Genomic DNA, 13825 nt, shown 5'->3' with positions numbered 1-13825 from the left:
GGTTCCTCTGTAAGACTAGGTGTAGAACCTGAGGACACAATTGTGCAGCAAGCAGAAAAAGGGGAATGATGATAGATCAGAAAAAAGGGGGCATGGTGAAGCAGTAAGTGTAGCTAGAGTGTTGTTCTGGATTACCATTTGATGCCTTTCAGCCATTTATAATGAGACCTGAATGTGTCCCTGACCACTTAGGATTACACTGAAAGATCTAATTAGTTCAGGTAGTTTCTAAAGAAACCAATTAATAATTTTAGATGAGGAAAGATTGTTCTCCTGCATATGCTGAACTACGTTATTTCTGTGCTGGCTTTAAAGTACCCAGTGTGTGTATGTGTGTATAGTGCCAGTTCATTTTTATTTCTATGTATATTTATATGGCAAAATATGTGTCTTTTCATGGTCAGTTAAATCCACTGGTTATTTGTGAGACTGTAACACATCTTGGGTGTTCTGGCTAGACTGATGCTGCCAGAATTGTCAGCAAAAAGACCAGAGCAGCTGATGAACCTTAAACTTTCCCCCAAACAACTACTGAGTTGTTTCTTCAGGATATAGAAAAGGCAGAAAGCCCAAGCAAGAGGAGTGGTAGGAAACCAAGGAGGAAGGATAGAAATTGCTGTTTGGTGTAGATTTCACAAACTGTTGTGTTCAATCTTTTAGAGACACTCTAACAATAATCCATACTAATTAGCATTTTAGGAATTTTAAGAGGTTTTACCCATAAAGGAAAGATAACTCAAACTTAAGTTCAGTGCTTTGCTTATTCACTGGTTTCTTGCTTTCATTTTGCTTAGGGATTTAACGTTTTGATAAATTCTACAGGTAACATTTTCAGGAACAGCTAAATGCCATTTTTGAAAGTGATTTTCTTAGTCAGACCAAGATCTCCAAATGTAAGTACAACCTAATTCCTAACAGTTTTAATGTGAACAAGCTGCAGAAACAGGTCTTAAATTTCTCAGGACTGGTGTCGCTTTTGCAAATGAGACTTGTGCTAAAAGTTGGTTAGGTATTTTTAACTAATATGCTGTATAATTAAATAACTAAATATATATATATATAAATAAACACTGCCATGTATAATTCTTATTCCCCTCTGTGGGTTTGTCATACCCATAGGGACAGCACTGTGGTTTGTGGGCTCCTCTCCTAGCAACCCCCATTAACATCGGAATTACTTAGGCAGCTATATCTTCATACCCCACACTAAGAGTTTACTGTTTGGCACTGGTTTATGTGTAGATTTCATATGACTGTATCTCTGGTTATTTGCACTAGGTCTACTTCACTTTCTTGCCATCTTACAACCACTTTTAATAACAGCTTTATGCTATTACTTACTGAACTTCTCTGCTGTAGTTTGTATTTGGAAAAAAAGATGAAGATATGGTCCCTGCCCCAAGAAGCCTATAATTAAAACAAGACCAGCATTATAGAAACATATATACTAGCTGGCCTGTAACTGGATGGTCTGTTTAGTTTTGTTTTGACGTACTATATGAAGCAGCATTTAACAGATGTAGGGAAATCAGTTCTCTGAGCTTCTCATATAAACATACAGCAGAGATGCATCCATATGAATTAATTTCATCACTGAATGTGAGTATTAATGTCATCAAGCATTTTTTAATGCTTGTACTTATTCTACTGTACTTTGAGTCCTCCTTGCTAAAAAATATAGAAACTTCTTGAGAGAAAGATAAGTGACTGTATTGTAGCAATGCTTTCTAGTGCTGTACTGATGATTCTTTTCTCTTGCGTAAAAGGCATTGCCTTGCAAAAGCCCAGCAGTGAAAAAAACTGTAAGAAAAATGTCAATTGTTTCATTAGATACCCTCTATACACAGTGTTGACAAAAAAAAACCTAACAAACACACCCCCAAACCAAAAACAAAATGGGAGGGTGTCTTCCTTGGTCTTTATGGCAAGTGCTCCCTCTCGTTACAAATAATGCTAACCTATCATGCAAATCATGTAGTTGACATTATTACGGCTGCTCATATCCCTGCTGAAATAGCACACATCTAGCAAGGTGACAGATCTTTCCACTCTGCCTCTTACGCAGGGGAATGCAGTATTGAGGATTAGATTCCCTTTTACAGCTTCCAGGATGAAGTCAAACCAGCATGAAGGGGGGAATTAGCAAACTGCCGCTTGCCCCTCTTTGTACTGTATATGGCAAGGAAATAAGGCAGGTCAGGCAGAGAATGGAGGCAAGACTTGAGACGCAGCCTAAACCAGAACAGAACTAGAAGGAAAGTATAGTTGTCAAAATGACATAGAGATTTCCTAATTTTCACTTGTATTTAATGTATTTTGCATTTCACATCTGTATTTTTATTTTGTCACCCCTTCAGTTTAGTTTTCATGCATTAAAAAAAAATCTTACGTGTTTCTAACACAACAGCTTTTAAAAGAACACTTCATCCGCCCTCAAATTACAAGACGTGCAACAGTAATTTACAGTGAGGGGGCACAGATGTTATCAAAATCTCCCTCTTACCTGCCAGCTCCTCCAAATTTTCCAGTGCTTGGATATTTTCTTCCACTGCCGTGTGGAATTTCTTATTGTAATATTCTTTGTGATTTTTTTCTTTTTTTTTTTTTTTCTTTTTCACCTCAGATGTTTTATCCAGTTACTAAACCTGCATATGACCTCCTCCTGCAATCAGCTGCTGAGCTAAAACAATACTTCATGACAATCACTAAAAAGAAAAGCAGCCTCTGATGATGCTGATGTGATTAGGGTGAGGGGCCAGGGGCTTGCACTGAGTGCTAGAAGAGCACTTTATAACCACAGCAAATCAGTTGAGCTAGACAACAAGGCAGAGGAGATGGGATGTGAAATATGAGTTGGGGAAGCATGCAAAGGAGATGGAAGAAAAGGCAGATTTAGAACTGGATTTTCATTTTCCAGTGTTACCACTGTGTGAGTTAACTAGTTAACTTGTCAGCTTTTCTCTGCCAACTCTTCGAATTCTCCGTACCTCTTCTTTACTTCCATATTGTGCTGCTTCCACACATCTGCACAGCAAAACGTGCAGATGTGAATTCTCCCTGTACCTCAGGCCTATGAAAAACTGTATTAGCACAGCACTAAATCTGAACTAATGCACCCTGCCCCTTAGCAAGGACTAATAGCTCAGGATCAGCTTCATGCTAACAGCTTTTGAGCTGCCTGGAATGGAGGCAAAGTGAGGTTTATCTTCCCACAATGTACTTTGTAGAGCTATCCATACTGGGTCTGATTTGGAAGAAGCATAAAAGCTTTCTTAATACATGATTTTGCTTTTTGTTGGTATGTGGTAAAGTGTTTTGCAAATGAGACAAGCATCACTGTCCATATTTCATGATATGTAATACTGTAAGCAAAATATAGTGCCTGCCCTTAGCTACACAATGGCCGGGTCTGGAGCATGGTTCAGATCTCCACTACCCCATCCACTAGACTATGTTTGGTCTCTAACTGGCAGTTGCAGGACTGTTCAGATTCTGCACTAATAGTCAATCCCATAATTCTTTGTATTAATTCTGTGTTTATCAATAAATGTCCACAATGGTCAAATTAGAAACACTGCAGTGCATTCTACACAGCCTGATTGATTTGGTAGGTATTAAACTAGGAAAAAAAAAAAAAAGCAGAATTATGTCAGTCTGTTGTGAAAATGTGCAGAATTTTAATCTGTGTAAATTGGAGGAACAGCAGTGCCCCTATAAAAACATGCATCGGTTGTCACGCAGCAGGTTTCATATCTTTACACAGAAAGTGAGGGAAGTTCCTAAAGATAATTTCCTGTAAGTATGTTCTAGTTACAAATTACTTAATGTTCAAATTAACTTTAAGAAATTGATTGTATGCAACACAATGTTCTACATTCTTCTGTCTACCTTTGTTGCATAACTTCATTTTCCAAAACCAAGATAAAACATTAATGACATCTCCTAGCCCAGAATTCAAGCCTGATTTAACTTGGTTAGCTACTGTGGCATTGTATCAGGGACTCATTTGGATTTAAACATTTCAAGTTGTTTTATGTATGCAGCAATAATTGTGCTGTTTAGAAAAATGTGGTGCCATCATGTGGACAATATTAAGAACTGTAAAAAACAGTTTTTAAAAGAAAAACTAGGTAACAGATCTGTATTCAATATCATGAATCAACTGAATTATAAATATATATTATATGATACAAGAAGCTATGCACAAATCTGTGGTTTTAAAACTGTATTAGGTAAGAAGAAAAACCGATGATGGAATCAGGAATTGTTGATTCAATCCTGTTTATTTTCCAGCAGCTTGGGAAGTCCTTTCCCATGAGTATAGACTGATTAAAATGCACACAAAAATCTCCAAGCCACTTTTAATCAGCACTTAATTCCAGCATTACCTGCATCTGTACTAATTTCTGTATTTGTTTATCTCTTTGGTTTTCCTCTAAGACTTTACAGAACTTGTTTTTGTACAGCCTGCATTACTTCTTTTCCACACAAATGCACACACACTCACACAAACACTCCTACCCACATCAGCCGGCCAAGACACTCTGCCCACACAGTTCTCATTCCTGCATGAGTTCACACAAAGCTTTGTTTCAGCAACAGTTTTGGTTTAAGGCCTCTTGTTTCTTACATTTAACCCAGAGGAAAGAGACTTTGCCAGATTTGAAATAACTATCCCTAATACCAATAAATGTCCACAACGCTCAAATTAGAAACACTGCAGTACACTTGTGCAGCCTGTTTTTCTGATTTAATACATATCTATTGTGAAAATATGCAGGATTTTTATCTCTGTAAATTGGAGTAACAGCAGTGCCTCTACAAAAATGCACATTATTTGCCATGCATCAGGTTTCATATCTTTACACAGAAAGTGAAAGAAAAAGTTCCTAAAGATAATTTCCTCTTCAATACCCCATCTATAACAGACCTGTGAAGGTTTGCACGAGGAGTGCAATTCAAAACCTGACCTTTGCAATACAGTCCCCCAAAGCGAACCTGCATGTCACAGAACCGTAGTCTGTCTCCTGCTCTGAGGCTCTGTATGTCAAGTGCGACTTGGCTGATTCTGCGGTCTGCTGATTTAATTGATATTGGATAGAGGCAAGAACTTTTAAAGCCTTGCCAGTGGGTTTGAAACGGGTAGTCTATCTGGAAACGAAGCTTGAAGATATGACTGGATCGGTCCCTTCTATGAAAGTTTAGTGGGTTTGTTTTGGTAAAACTTAAAAAGTTATATTTGACCTTTATGAATATTGAAGAACTTTGGAATCCTTTTTGAGGCTGGAGATTTGTATAGTATTTTACTCACATTCACTTTATGCAGAAAGAGCCCGCTGTTGTAGTACAGTAAGAAATGGAATACATATACATGTGGCTTTACTAAATGGACACAATGGAATATCATATATTAAGAAGGTTCTCTATGGTGCTGTTTCAGTTTCCACATAAAGACAGGTAACTTTATGGAGTAATGACATCTGTTTTCTACGTCTTTGCCTCTTACGATTTGTTGGGTTTTTTTGTTTAAGAAAATGTGAGCTCCTGCTGAAATTTTTACCATTCTCGGGCCATGTTTTTCATGTATATTCTCTGGTGTCTATTTAGGTATGAACTCAGACTACAATCTTACTGGATAAACTTTCAGTGTCTCTTATTCTTTTTCTACTTTGGCATTTATTTTCATGAAACTTGTGGGAGCTTAATTTTCTTCAACAATTTTACCTTGCTGTCAAACTTGGTAGAAACGATTATGGATTGAAAAATTCTGTGGGTGGGAGGAAAATGAAACATGGCGATGCATCGAAAAGGGTGTTGGAAGTCTCTAGTCTATATCACTGTGCTCAAGTTCTTGATTACTTGACATTTAAATGTTTAGAATACATGGACAAAACTCAATGTATACCTTTTTAAATTAATTCCCATAAATTGGAAGCCAATCTCGAGATAAAGTGACTTTACTTGTGATTTTTTTAATAATTGGCAACACTGTACTAGACAGAGCATGGAACAAGATCAGCAACCAGCTTTCAGATGAACTTTAAATGTCAAATTATCTCATGATAGTTTGCATGAGTTTGGTTTTCAGTGTTTTGGAAACTGTACACTCACCCTTTTTATAAGTGTGACAGTGGTTTGGTTTTGAAATAACTTCTAAAATAGACTCTGAGAGGAGTAATTTAGTGACAATATATTAGATTTTCTGGATTCTGGCAGCTTTTGCCATCAGTGAACATGAAAATGGGAAAATTAACCCTTCCAGATTACTTAATTTTTGATGTTGTGCATGGTTCATCAAATTCTATTAGTTTTTGCCTTTGATGACTTAATAAGATTATGCAGTATTACTAAGGGTAGACTTGCATTTCCATCTCTAAAACTAAAATCTGAACAGGAAAAAACAAGAATCAGAATCTCATCCACCCGTATCGGCTATAGTCTGGGATTTTTATATTCTATGTCTCTTCATGAAACTCATTCCTTCTGATGCCCCTTGGGTGAGGGTTCGGTCTGTCAGTCATTGTACTGTCTTCATTGCTGGGATTTCCTGTAACTATTTCCCAGTAATTCTTATCTTCTTCAGCTTTATGGGAGTCCAGGTAAGTGTGACAAATCACTTCATATTCTTTTCCAAAATAAGACCTGCAATGTCAAAGAAAAGGGCATGGGCAGGAGGAATTAATATATACACAAATTCAGCAAATCTGCATTATCTGTGAATTGTTCAAGATTTTCTCATGTTTCTCTTGGCTTATTCAGAAATATGATCATGTGCTTTCAAATATCAGGCCCTTACAAGAAACACAATAGTCCACTTTGTTTCCTATGAATAATTTAGGCATTTGAAATCGAAGGGAAATGCCATCTTTCTCATTTCAGAGTTAAAGCAGACCCATCGTATAAGCATTGATACACCAGCTCAGTATGTACAAGCTGGATGGGTGCCCAATCCATTCACATCACCATTTCTCTTTGACTGAGGAAGACTCTGGCTACTTAATAACTATTTCAGACTCAAACTATCAGACCTTGTTTCATCCTCAAAAACCTGACACAAATCTTCAGTCAGATCTTGCTAAGAATTTAATGGGAATCAATTGGTGTACTCCTTAACAATGTTTAATCAACATTGATTTAATGCATGCGTATTAACTTGAATTGTGGGTTTAACCTCAATTTCTTGAGAAATTTATTCATATGGACATAAGCAATGTGCAGTTTTATGCAGTGTGGTTTTATTTAGTTCTCTTATTCCTTACGCTTCTTAGTATACCATTTTTCCTTAAAAAACAAAAAAAAAAACCAAAAAAAACCCCTGTAATTGCTCAAGATATTCAACGGGAGAACCACCAATCAACTAGAGAAGACTTAGAAGCATAATATGATAAGAATTACAAAGAAAAAAAAACACCAACATAAGACTGAGCTGATAGTTGGAAAGGAGAACGTGCATTCTGCATTCTTTTTCATTTCCTCAGTGTGTTCCTAAAGCACCTATCTTGCTTCTTACAGTAATTCTTGATGTTGGCACATCATTATGCACATCCCTGCCAGTTATAAATTAGTCTTACGTTGTCCAAAAGTTCCTTGGAACAGCTAGGCTCCGATTAGTATGGCAATGACTAATGATAATTTTAGAGTTTGCCTGGAAAAAAAGAAAAGGAAGACATTTAACAGACATTTTTACACTAATTTTAACTATTTTAATTAAAATTAAATGTTATTCAAATTAAATGCTTTACTGCTTAGTGTAAGCCCACATTGCTCTATATCAGTCTGAGATGGCTATACATTTATGTATAGTGAGGTATTTTTATACCCTATCACTTCTCAACATAACTGTCTTAATAGCTTATACCAGCAAAATGCTGTAGCCTTCAGGTCAGACACATCCTCTTGTCCAATACATTCCATTCCACTCCCTTCTGCTGTGCACTTAACAACAAAAAAATAAATTTAAAAAAAATCAAGGTAGAGAGTCATTCCAGTGGCCTGTGCCTTAAGTCCTCTTCAAATTGGTATTTGCCACATGGGAGATCCAGATGGTTTGGTGAAACAGCCTAGAAATTGGCCTGTGAATAAAGAATGTTGTCTTTGACAATTACCTAATTTTGACTGTGTTCATTAGTGAGCTGATTCATGTAAATGAGTCACAGCTCAAGGCTGTAGAGGAACAGTGATATTGTTATATTTTGCTGTACATCCAGCACTTCAGGAAGCCTAGCAGTTATGTGGAACAGGAAAACACTGCATCTGTTTAATGTGTTTACAAAAGGTTAAAACCTACATTTGTAAAAGCATCCACTTATTCAGATGCCTTGGGGAGGCTGTATTTTTTAATACTTTCTAAATGTAATGTACAGGGGTTCTTAATCACAGCTCCTAATATTGGAAAAGGAGTGCAGTGCTCAGAAGTTCTGAAAAGCAGATTCCAAGTACTGCATCCTTACAACATGATGAGGTTGACCTTTAAAAAATTCCTATGAGAAAAACTGAGCAAGTCAACCTCAAAATGAACAGCAGAACCTAATAGTTGTATAGGCAGATTCCCTGGTTAAAGAGATGGTTCCTTCCCTCTTCCCCTTCCCAAAATTACAGGTCAGAACTTAGATAAAGAAAATATGTGAATACAATGGACACAACTTTTTCATAAGTACACCATCTACTTAAATGTACACCATCTACCATCAATTAAATCTTTATAAAATTTTCAAAGTTTTAATTTCTTACAGGAACTGGAAATCCTTCATATTCAAGACGCAGCTGAGGATCCAAGAAGGCAGCTTGCCAGCAAGTCAAATAGGAAAGCTCATCTGTCAAAAAAACTTGCTGAAGGTAAGATTTTTTAGCAAATCTTATAAATGATTTATGGTCACTCGCTAGATATAACTGTAAATAAAAATATATATAAAGGACAGTATAAATAGAAAAGAAACAAGATATGTAATTTAAAAAAAAAATTCAACACAAAAAATTTTCTTTCAGCTCCTGAAAAACCACTCTGCCAAGCTAAAGTTACATATTCAAAACTCACAAGACAGATTCTATACTGCTGATAAACTCATTAAGTAGCTGTTCTATATACAGATGTGAATACTAATTTAAAACCGAGTTTACATTCCAAAGATTCCCACCACAGGAGTTGTTGAGAGGGAAAATTTTTTCAAAGTTGTGGTGATTTATTTTAAGTGCATGAGTAACATGTAATGTCTTATTTGCTTCTAACCTGCAGAGGGAAACAACAATAACATTTAGTAGAAACCTGCTCCCTCAGAATGATAAGAATAATATGTTACCTCATATACCCACTATAGATTTATCTTCACAAGAAATTAAATATTCTCATTTTGGATTTATTTAAAGTATAAAAAAACCCTCCTTCTAATGATGAATTCTTTCATGACTCCCAAGTTATTTTTCATTTCCTTTTTTCTTTTCTTTTTTAAAATCTTTATCCAGTCATTCTGACAGAGAGCTCCCTTGGCCTGCACACCTGATCTCAGGCAAGTCACGCAAACTTTCTAAACAGGTATTGCTTATCTTGATCTGTATATGATTCTGTATATGTTTTGTACCACTGTACAGCATTAGAGATACATACATGGTTATTAAAGGCACACTATCAGTATATGCTACCATTGCCATTTGCAACTTTATTGCCTTACCATTTGGTCAGAAAACCCTCCTGTTGTCCCAAGACGAAAGTTTTGTCCAAATCTAATCGGTTCACCCACTGCACTTCCATCAACACTGTTGAAGTTGTAAAAAGGAAGAAAGAGACATTTAAATAGTCAGCTTTACTATTCTTTTGTTTGTTTGTTTTGGTCTATAGTTAAGTCTTGAGGCAACACTTTGTATTAAGATTACTTTTAAAAATAGGTTAAAATCTCAACTAAAAAGACATTTCATACAAGACTTACTGGTTAAAATATTTAACAATAGAAATAGACTATATTGATTACTTTTTATGATGTATTCATCAACATGCAGGCTAGGAAGATAACATCCAATGAAAAACCAACGAGAATTCAGCACTGAGGGCTCCTTTAAAACATACTTAATACAAGCACCTGAAAAATCAGACTAAAAGCAGAACAGTGTATGTTTGTCTGTAACTTAATATATGTTGCTAATAATATATGTAACTGATATTCAATAATTTGGTTCATTACATCAACTTACATGCTACTATATCCCGATTTCCAGAATGATTTCTGTATTTTATATTAAAGAACCATTAAATTAAGTGCAAGGCTTTCTAAGTATATTCAGCGTAAAAAACTTAAGTACCTGATGAACTTAGTAGTCAGTTAATGAGGGACTCAATAGCATTCAGTGCCAACGACTAAGATCAGACAGCAGCTAAGCAAAAATATTTTCGTTGCAGTTCTAGAAGGCCTAAATTATGCTTTTGGCATGAAATTTTCTTCTCAGGTCTAACCTGAAGTGTTTTGCTCAATCAGGATCGTACAGGTTGGGTTGTACTCTTATGCACCATTACTGTTGTTAAATACATGCACTCAGGCACAACTTTCAGCCATTGAGCAGGACCCTGTTCTTCTGTTTCTTCTCCCACAAAAAGCTGAAATTAAATATGTTTTGGAGAGAGAGAATATGCTGTTTGGTTAGGGGTATATTTAGGACAACAGAAACGCTGTCCACTTTGTGTACAGCAAAAGCATTGACACAGAATTCTGCTTCAGAGAACTTATTTGCAGGAGAACAAGTAACAATACTAAGTGATATTTGGACATGATTTGCATTCTACAGCTGAAATATGACTGCATGAAAAACAGCTGCAGAGTTTACCAAATGATACAGTAAACTCAATTCTGGTTTCACACCAGTTCTAAACTGATTTAAACTTCCTTGGAATTATTCACAGTAATATGTGGAGCAGAATCAAGCTTAATGCAGGACCCAAGTTAAAGACTCTTTCTTAAATAAATTAATCTTACTCAAATTCATGTGTATATTGGCAAACTTCATTGCCTATTCCTCAAAACAAGACATTGAAAGCTAAAATAGTAATTGAAAACAACTCAGAATAAAGTGACGAACCTTAAAATACAAAAAGTATTTTGACCCATTGGGTCCACGCTCTTGACTGCGCTAACTCCACGGGGGGCTTGCAGTGATTCGGCCGAATACGTGGATATTTCATCCAGGCTAATTGCCAAAGTCAGAGCGCCGCACGCTCCAGGGCAATTTTCCACTGCGGATTTGCTCTCTGGGTTCAAAAGCATCACAGTGTCTCCAAAATGAACAAATCCATCCTTAGATACCGACAGCTGTATCTAAATCAAAACATACATAATTTCTTACAGAATTATCAGAACCTAATATCAACAGTATTTTAGCATATAAGTGCTAATCCATAGCATTCTCAGCGTGTAAAGGACAGCAGTAGTAACTATGCCATTCTATACGGAGTTGTAGAGGATTGACATGATTTTCTTAAAAAATTACCTTCTTGAAAAGATTATCTTGAAGTTTGTTTATTTTCTGTGTTAAAAGTTCTCCTCGTTCTCTTTTATGCACAAAATCCCTCAGGCAGTCCTGCCGGCAAAGGACAGACCTGTTATCAAGCATTCACAATCTCAAGTTTCAACGGAATTTAAAGAATTAGGGGGAAAGAGCGGGAGGCGAGGAGCAGGGACCACACCACCCCCACCCCCCCTGGAGCGGGAGGGGAGCAGGCCCCGGCCCCGCACCTCCTCCAAACGCGCGGCCTCAGCCCAGCGGCCGATGCGCACCCCGGGGCCGTAGGCAGCCATGGCTGCCGCCTGGGCCGCAAGCGTCCACCGTCGCCATGGCGATCACTCGAGCTACCGATTGGACGCTGGAGAGGCGGAGCCCGCCAATGAGCGGGAGCCAGGAGGCCAGGAGGCGGGCTCTCGCTGCCGCGCGGCGGCGCCACCCGGGAGGTGCTGGGGGGGCGGTCGGGGGGGTCCCCCGGGGGAGCAAGGCTGGCCCCCCCGGCGAGCCCGGCCTGCCTGCGACGTGCAGGCGGCTCACCGGCAGGCAGGAGCGAGCCTGTCCAGGTTGTGCCCTTTCGGGAGTACCCGCCAGGCCAAGATCTGGCAAGGAAAGGCCTCAGCAAGTTTAAAAAAAAAAAAAAAAAAAAAAAAAAATCCAATCGGATTGCCTTGTGGTTTTGCCCAGTCTGACAGGAGCTCTGCAAGCAGGAGGCCTGCTTCCCGTGGGGCGGTTGGGCAGCCCCTTGGCTTCCTTCAGGATGTGCCGAGGGGATGGTGATGCTGCTGGTGAAGCAGCTCTTCCTCCTCACATGTCTGGGGGCCTCTGACCACCTGGCTAACGCTGACTCCTTTTCGGGTGCCGTTGGACACCCAAGTACTTCTGTTGCTGCTTCAGCTGTGTGCTGGTAAAGCTACGCTGATGCTGAAATTCAAGAACGTGAGCCAAGCCATAGGCGTAGTGTGGGGCTTACAGTCAAGTAGCCTTTCACCCTCTGCACAGTCAAGGTGGTGCATCAGCTTAGTGCAACAAATGAGTTAATGACATTAACACTACAGTATTGGTGAATTTTGTAAATCATAGAATAGTTTGGGTTGGAAGGGACCTTGAAAGGTCATCTAATCCAATTCGCATCTGCAACAAGCAGGGACATCTTCCACAGGTTGCTCAGAGCCCTGCCCAACCTGACCTTGAATGTTTGGGGGGGGGGGGGGGGGGGGGGGGGGGGCATCTACCACCTCTCTGAGCAACCCTTCCTCTGTTTCACCACCCTTATTGTAAAAAAAAAAAAAAAGTATTCCTTATATATAGCCTGAGTGAATGCATTAGGTAATTTTTTTTATTACAAATGTTTTGGTTTGTTACTGGTTTAGTTTTGAAATCTATGGCAAGATAGGCTAAGTGAATATGCTGTGTGTTTACTTTCTAGATAGCTTAAGCCAGTGATTTGCAGATCTTTGCACAGGACACTTTCCCTTTACAACTGTCGTGGTTTTCTTGCAAGCTTACTATCATAAAGTTTCTGTGCTGGACAACTTAAAAAGCTTAAAATAAAATGTTTTGTGTGTGGACAGCTGGGCTACGTGTTATCAGCCAGTTTCTTTCACATGAAACCTGGATCTTTTGTGTTTGTTTTTTTTTAAACCAAATGTTACTACACAAGAAGTTATTCAGCAAATCCTGACCTAAACCTTTCTGACGACACGCAACCCATTTCCGTTCAAATAGCACCACCTTGTGGTCAGTTCTGGTAGGTGACACTTTCCTATACCTAGCCACGTTAGGAGAGATGCTGAAATTGTTTAACTGAAATGCGGAAGAAACTTTGTTCATCTCAGCTGAATATCAAAAGCCAAACAAATTTTGGAAGGATCAGATATGATTTGAAATCTAAAGTGTTTTCAGAAAAGGAGATCTAATTATTTTCCTGTGTCTGTAGTAATTCCTACTTAGCACTTAAATGATGTTCATGCTTTTCACAGAGCTAAGGTTTTGATTAGGGTGGCTAGTTAATTATACTGGTACGCAAATGCTAAAGTGGATTTATCACACTTTTGTTCAACACTGCATAATATATTTCAACTTAAACAATTTACTTTTGCTTACCTCAGTTTTCCATGTCTAAGAAGTTTCAGATATTTGGATTTTTTTGTTTGTTTGTTTCAGAGCTAAGCCACTTTTAAATCCATGTTCAGTAATAAATAACCATTATAAAACTATGTATTATACTCAGCCATATCATTAAGAAGACACATGCACTCTGTCTTGTGCATCTAGCTAATATATAGAATCCACAGAAAGCTTCCATAGTTTTGTAGCTTTATGTGCCATCTGTACTTAGTTGCTT

General features: G+C 38.1%; 1 protein-coding gene across 1 annotated transcript; it reads right to left on the bottom strand.

Moving 5' to 3' along the window:
- Positions 1 to 4264: 4264 nt before the first annotated feature.
- Positions 4265 to 11777, bottom strand: CFAP161 (cilia and flagella associated protein 161). Its single transcript, XM_040602385.1, has 7 exons — positions 11715 to 11777; positions 11470 to 11559; positions 11062 to 11297; positions 9666 to 9750; positions 8731 to 8889; positions 7572 to 7645; positions 4265 to 6642 (listed from the first exon to the last, which is right to left on the bottom strand). Exons 1-7 carry the CDS (start codon positions 11775 to 11777, stop codon positions 6456 to 6458), a joined length of 894 nt encoding a protein of 297 aa, XP_040458319.1. The 3' UTR covers positions 4265 to 6455.
- Between the last annotated feature and the right edge of the window lie 2048 nt (positions 11778 to 13825).

Source organism: Falco naumanni, chromosome 7 (assembly GCF_017639655.2).
Source record: "Falco naumanni isolate bFalNau1 chromosome 7, bFalNau1.pat, whole genome shotgun sequence".
In the NCBI taxonomy this organism is placed as follows: Eukaryota; Metazoa; Chordata; class Aves; order Falconiformes; family Falconidae; genus Falco; species Falco naumanni.
This window is presented reverse-complemented; position numbering and strand designations above follow the sequence as displayed.

Bases quoted from the DNA above. Each gene is read 5' to 3' on its own strand.
- CFAP161 (XM_040602385.1), bottom strand. From the start codon at position 11,777: ATGGCTGCCTACGGCCCCGGGGTGCGCATCGGCCGCTGGGCTGAGGCC. The intron at 9,751-11,061 runs GTTCGTCACTTT...CAACTTCAACAG, and splicing joins AATACTTTTTGTATTTTAAG to TGTTGATGGAAGTGCAGTGG. The intron at 7,646-8,730 runs GTAAGAAATTAA...CTTTTTTTCCAG, and splicing joins ATGAAGGATTTCCAGTTCCT to GCAAACTCTAAAATTATCAT.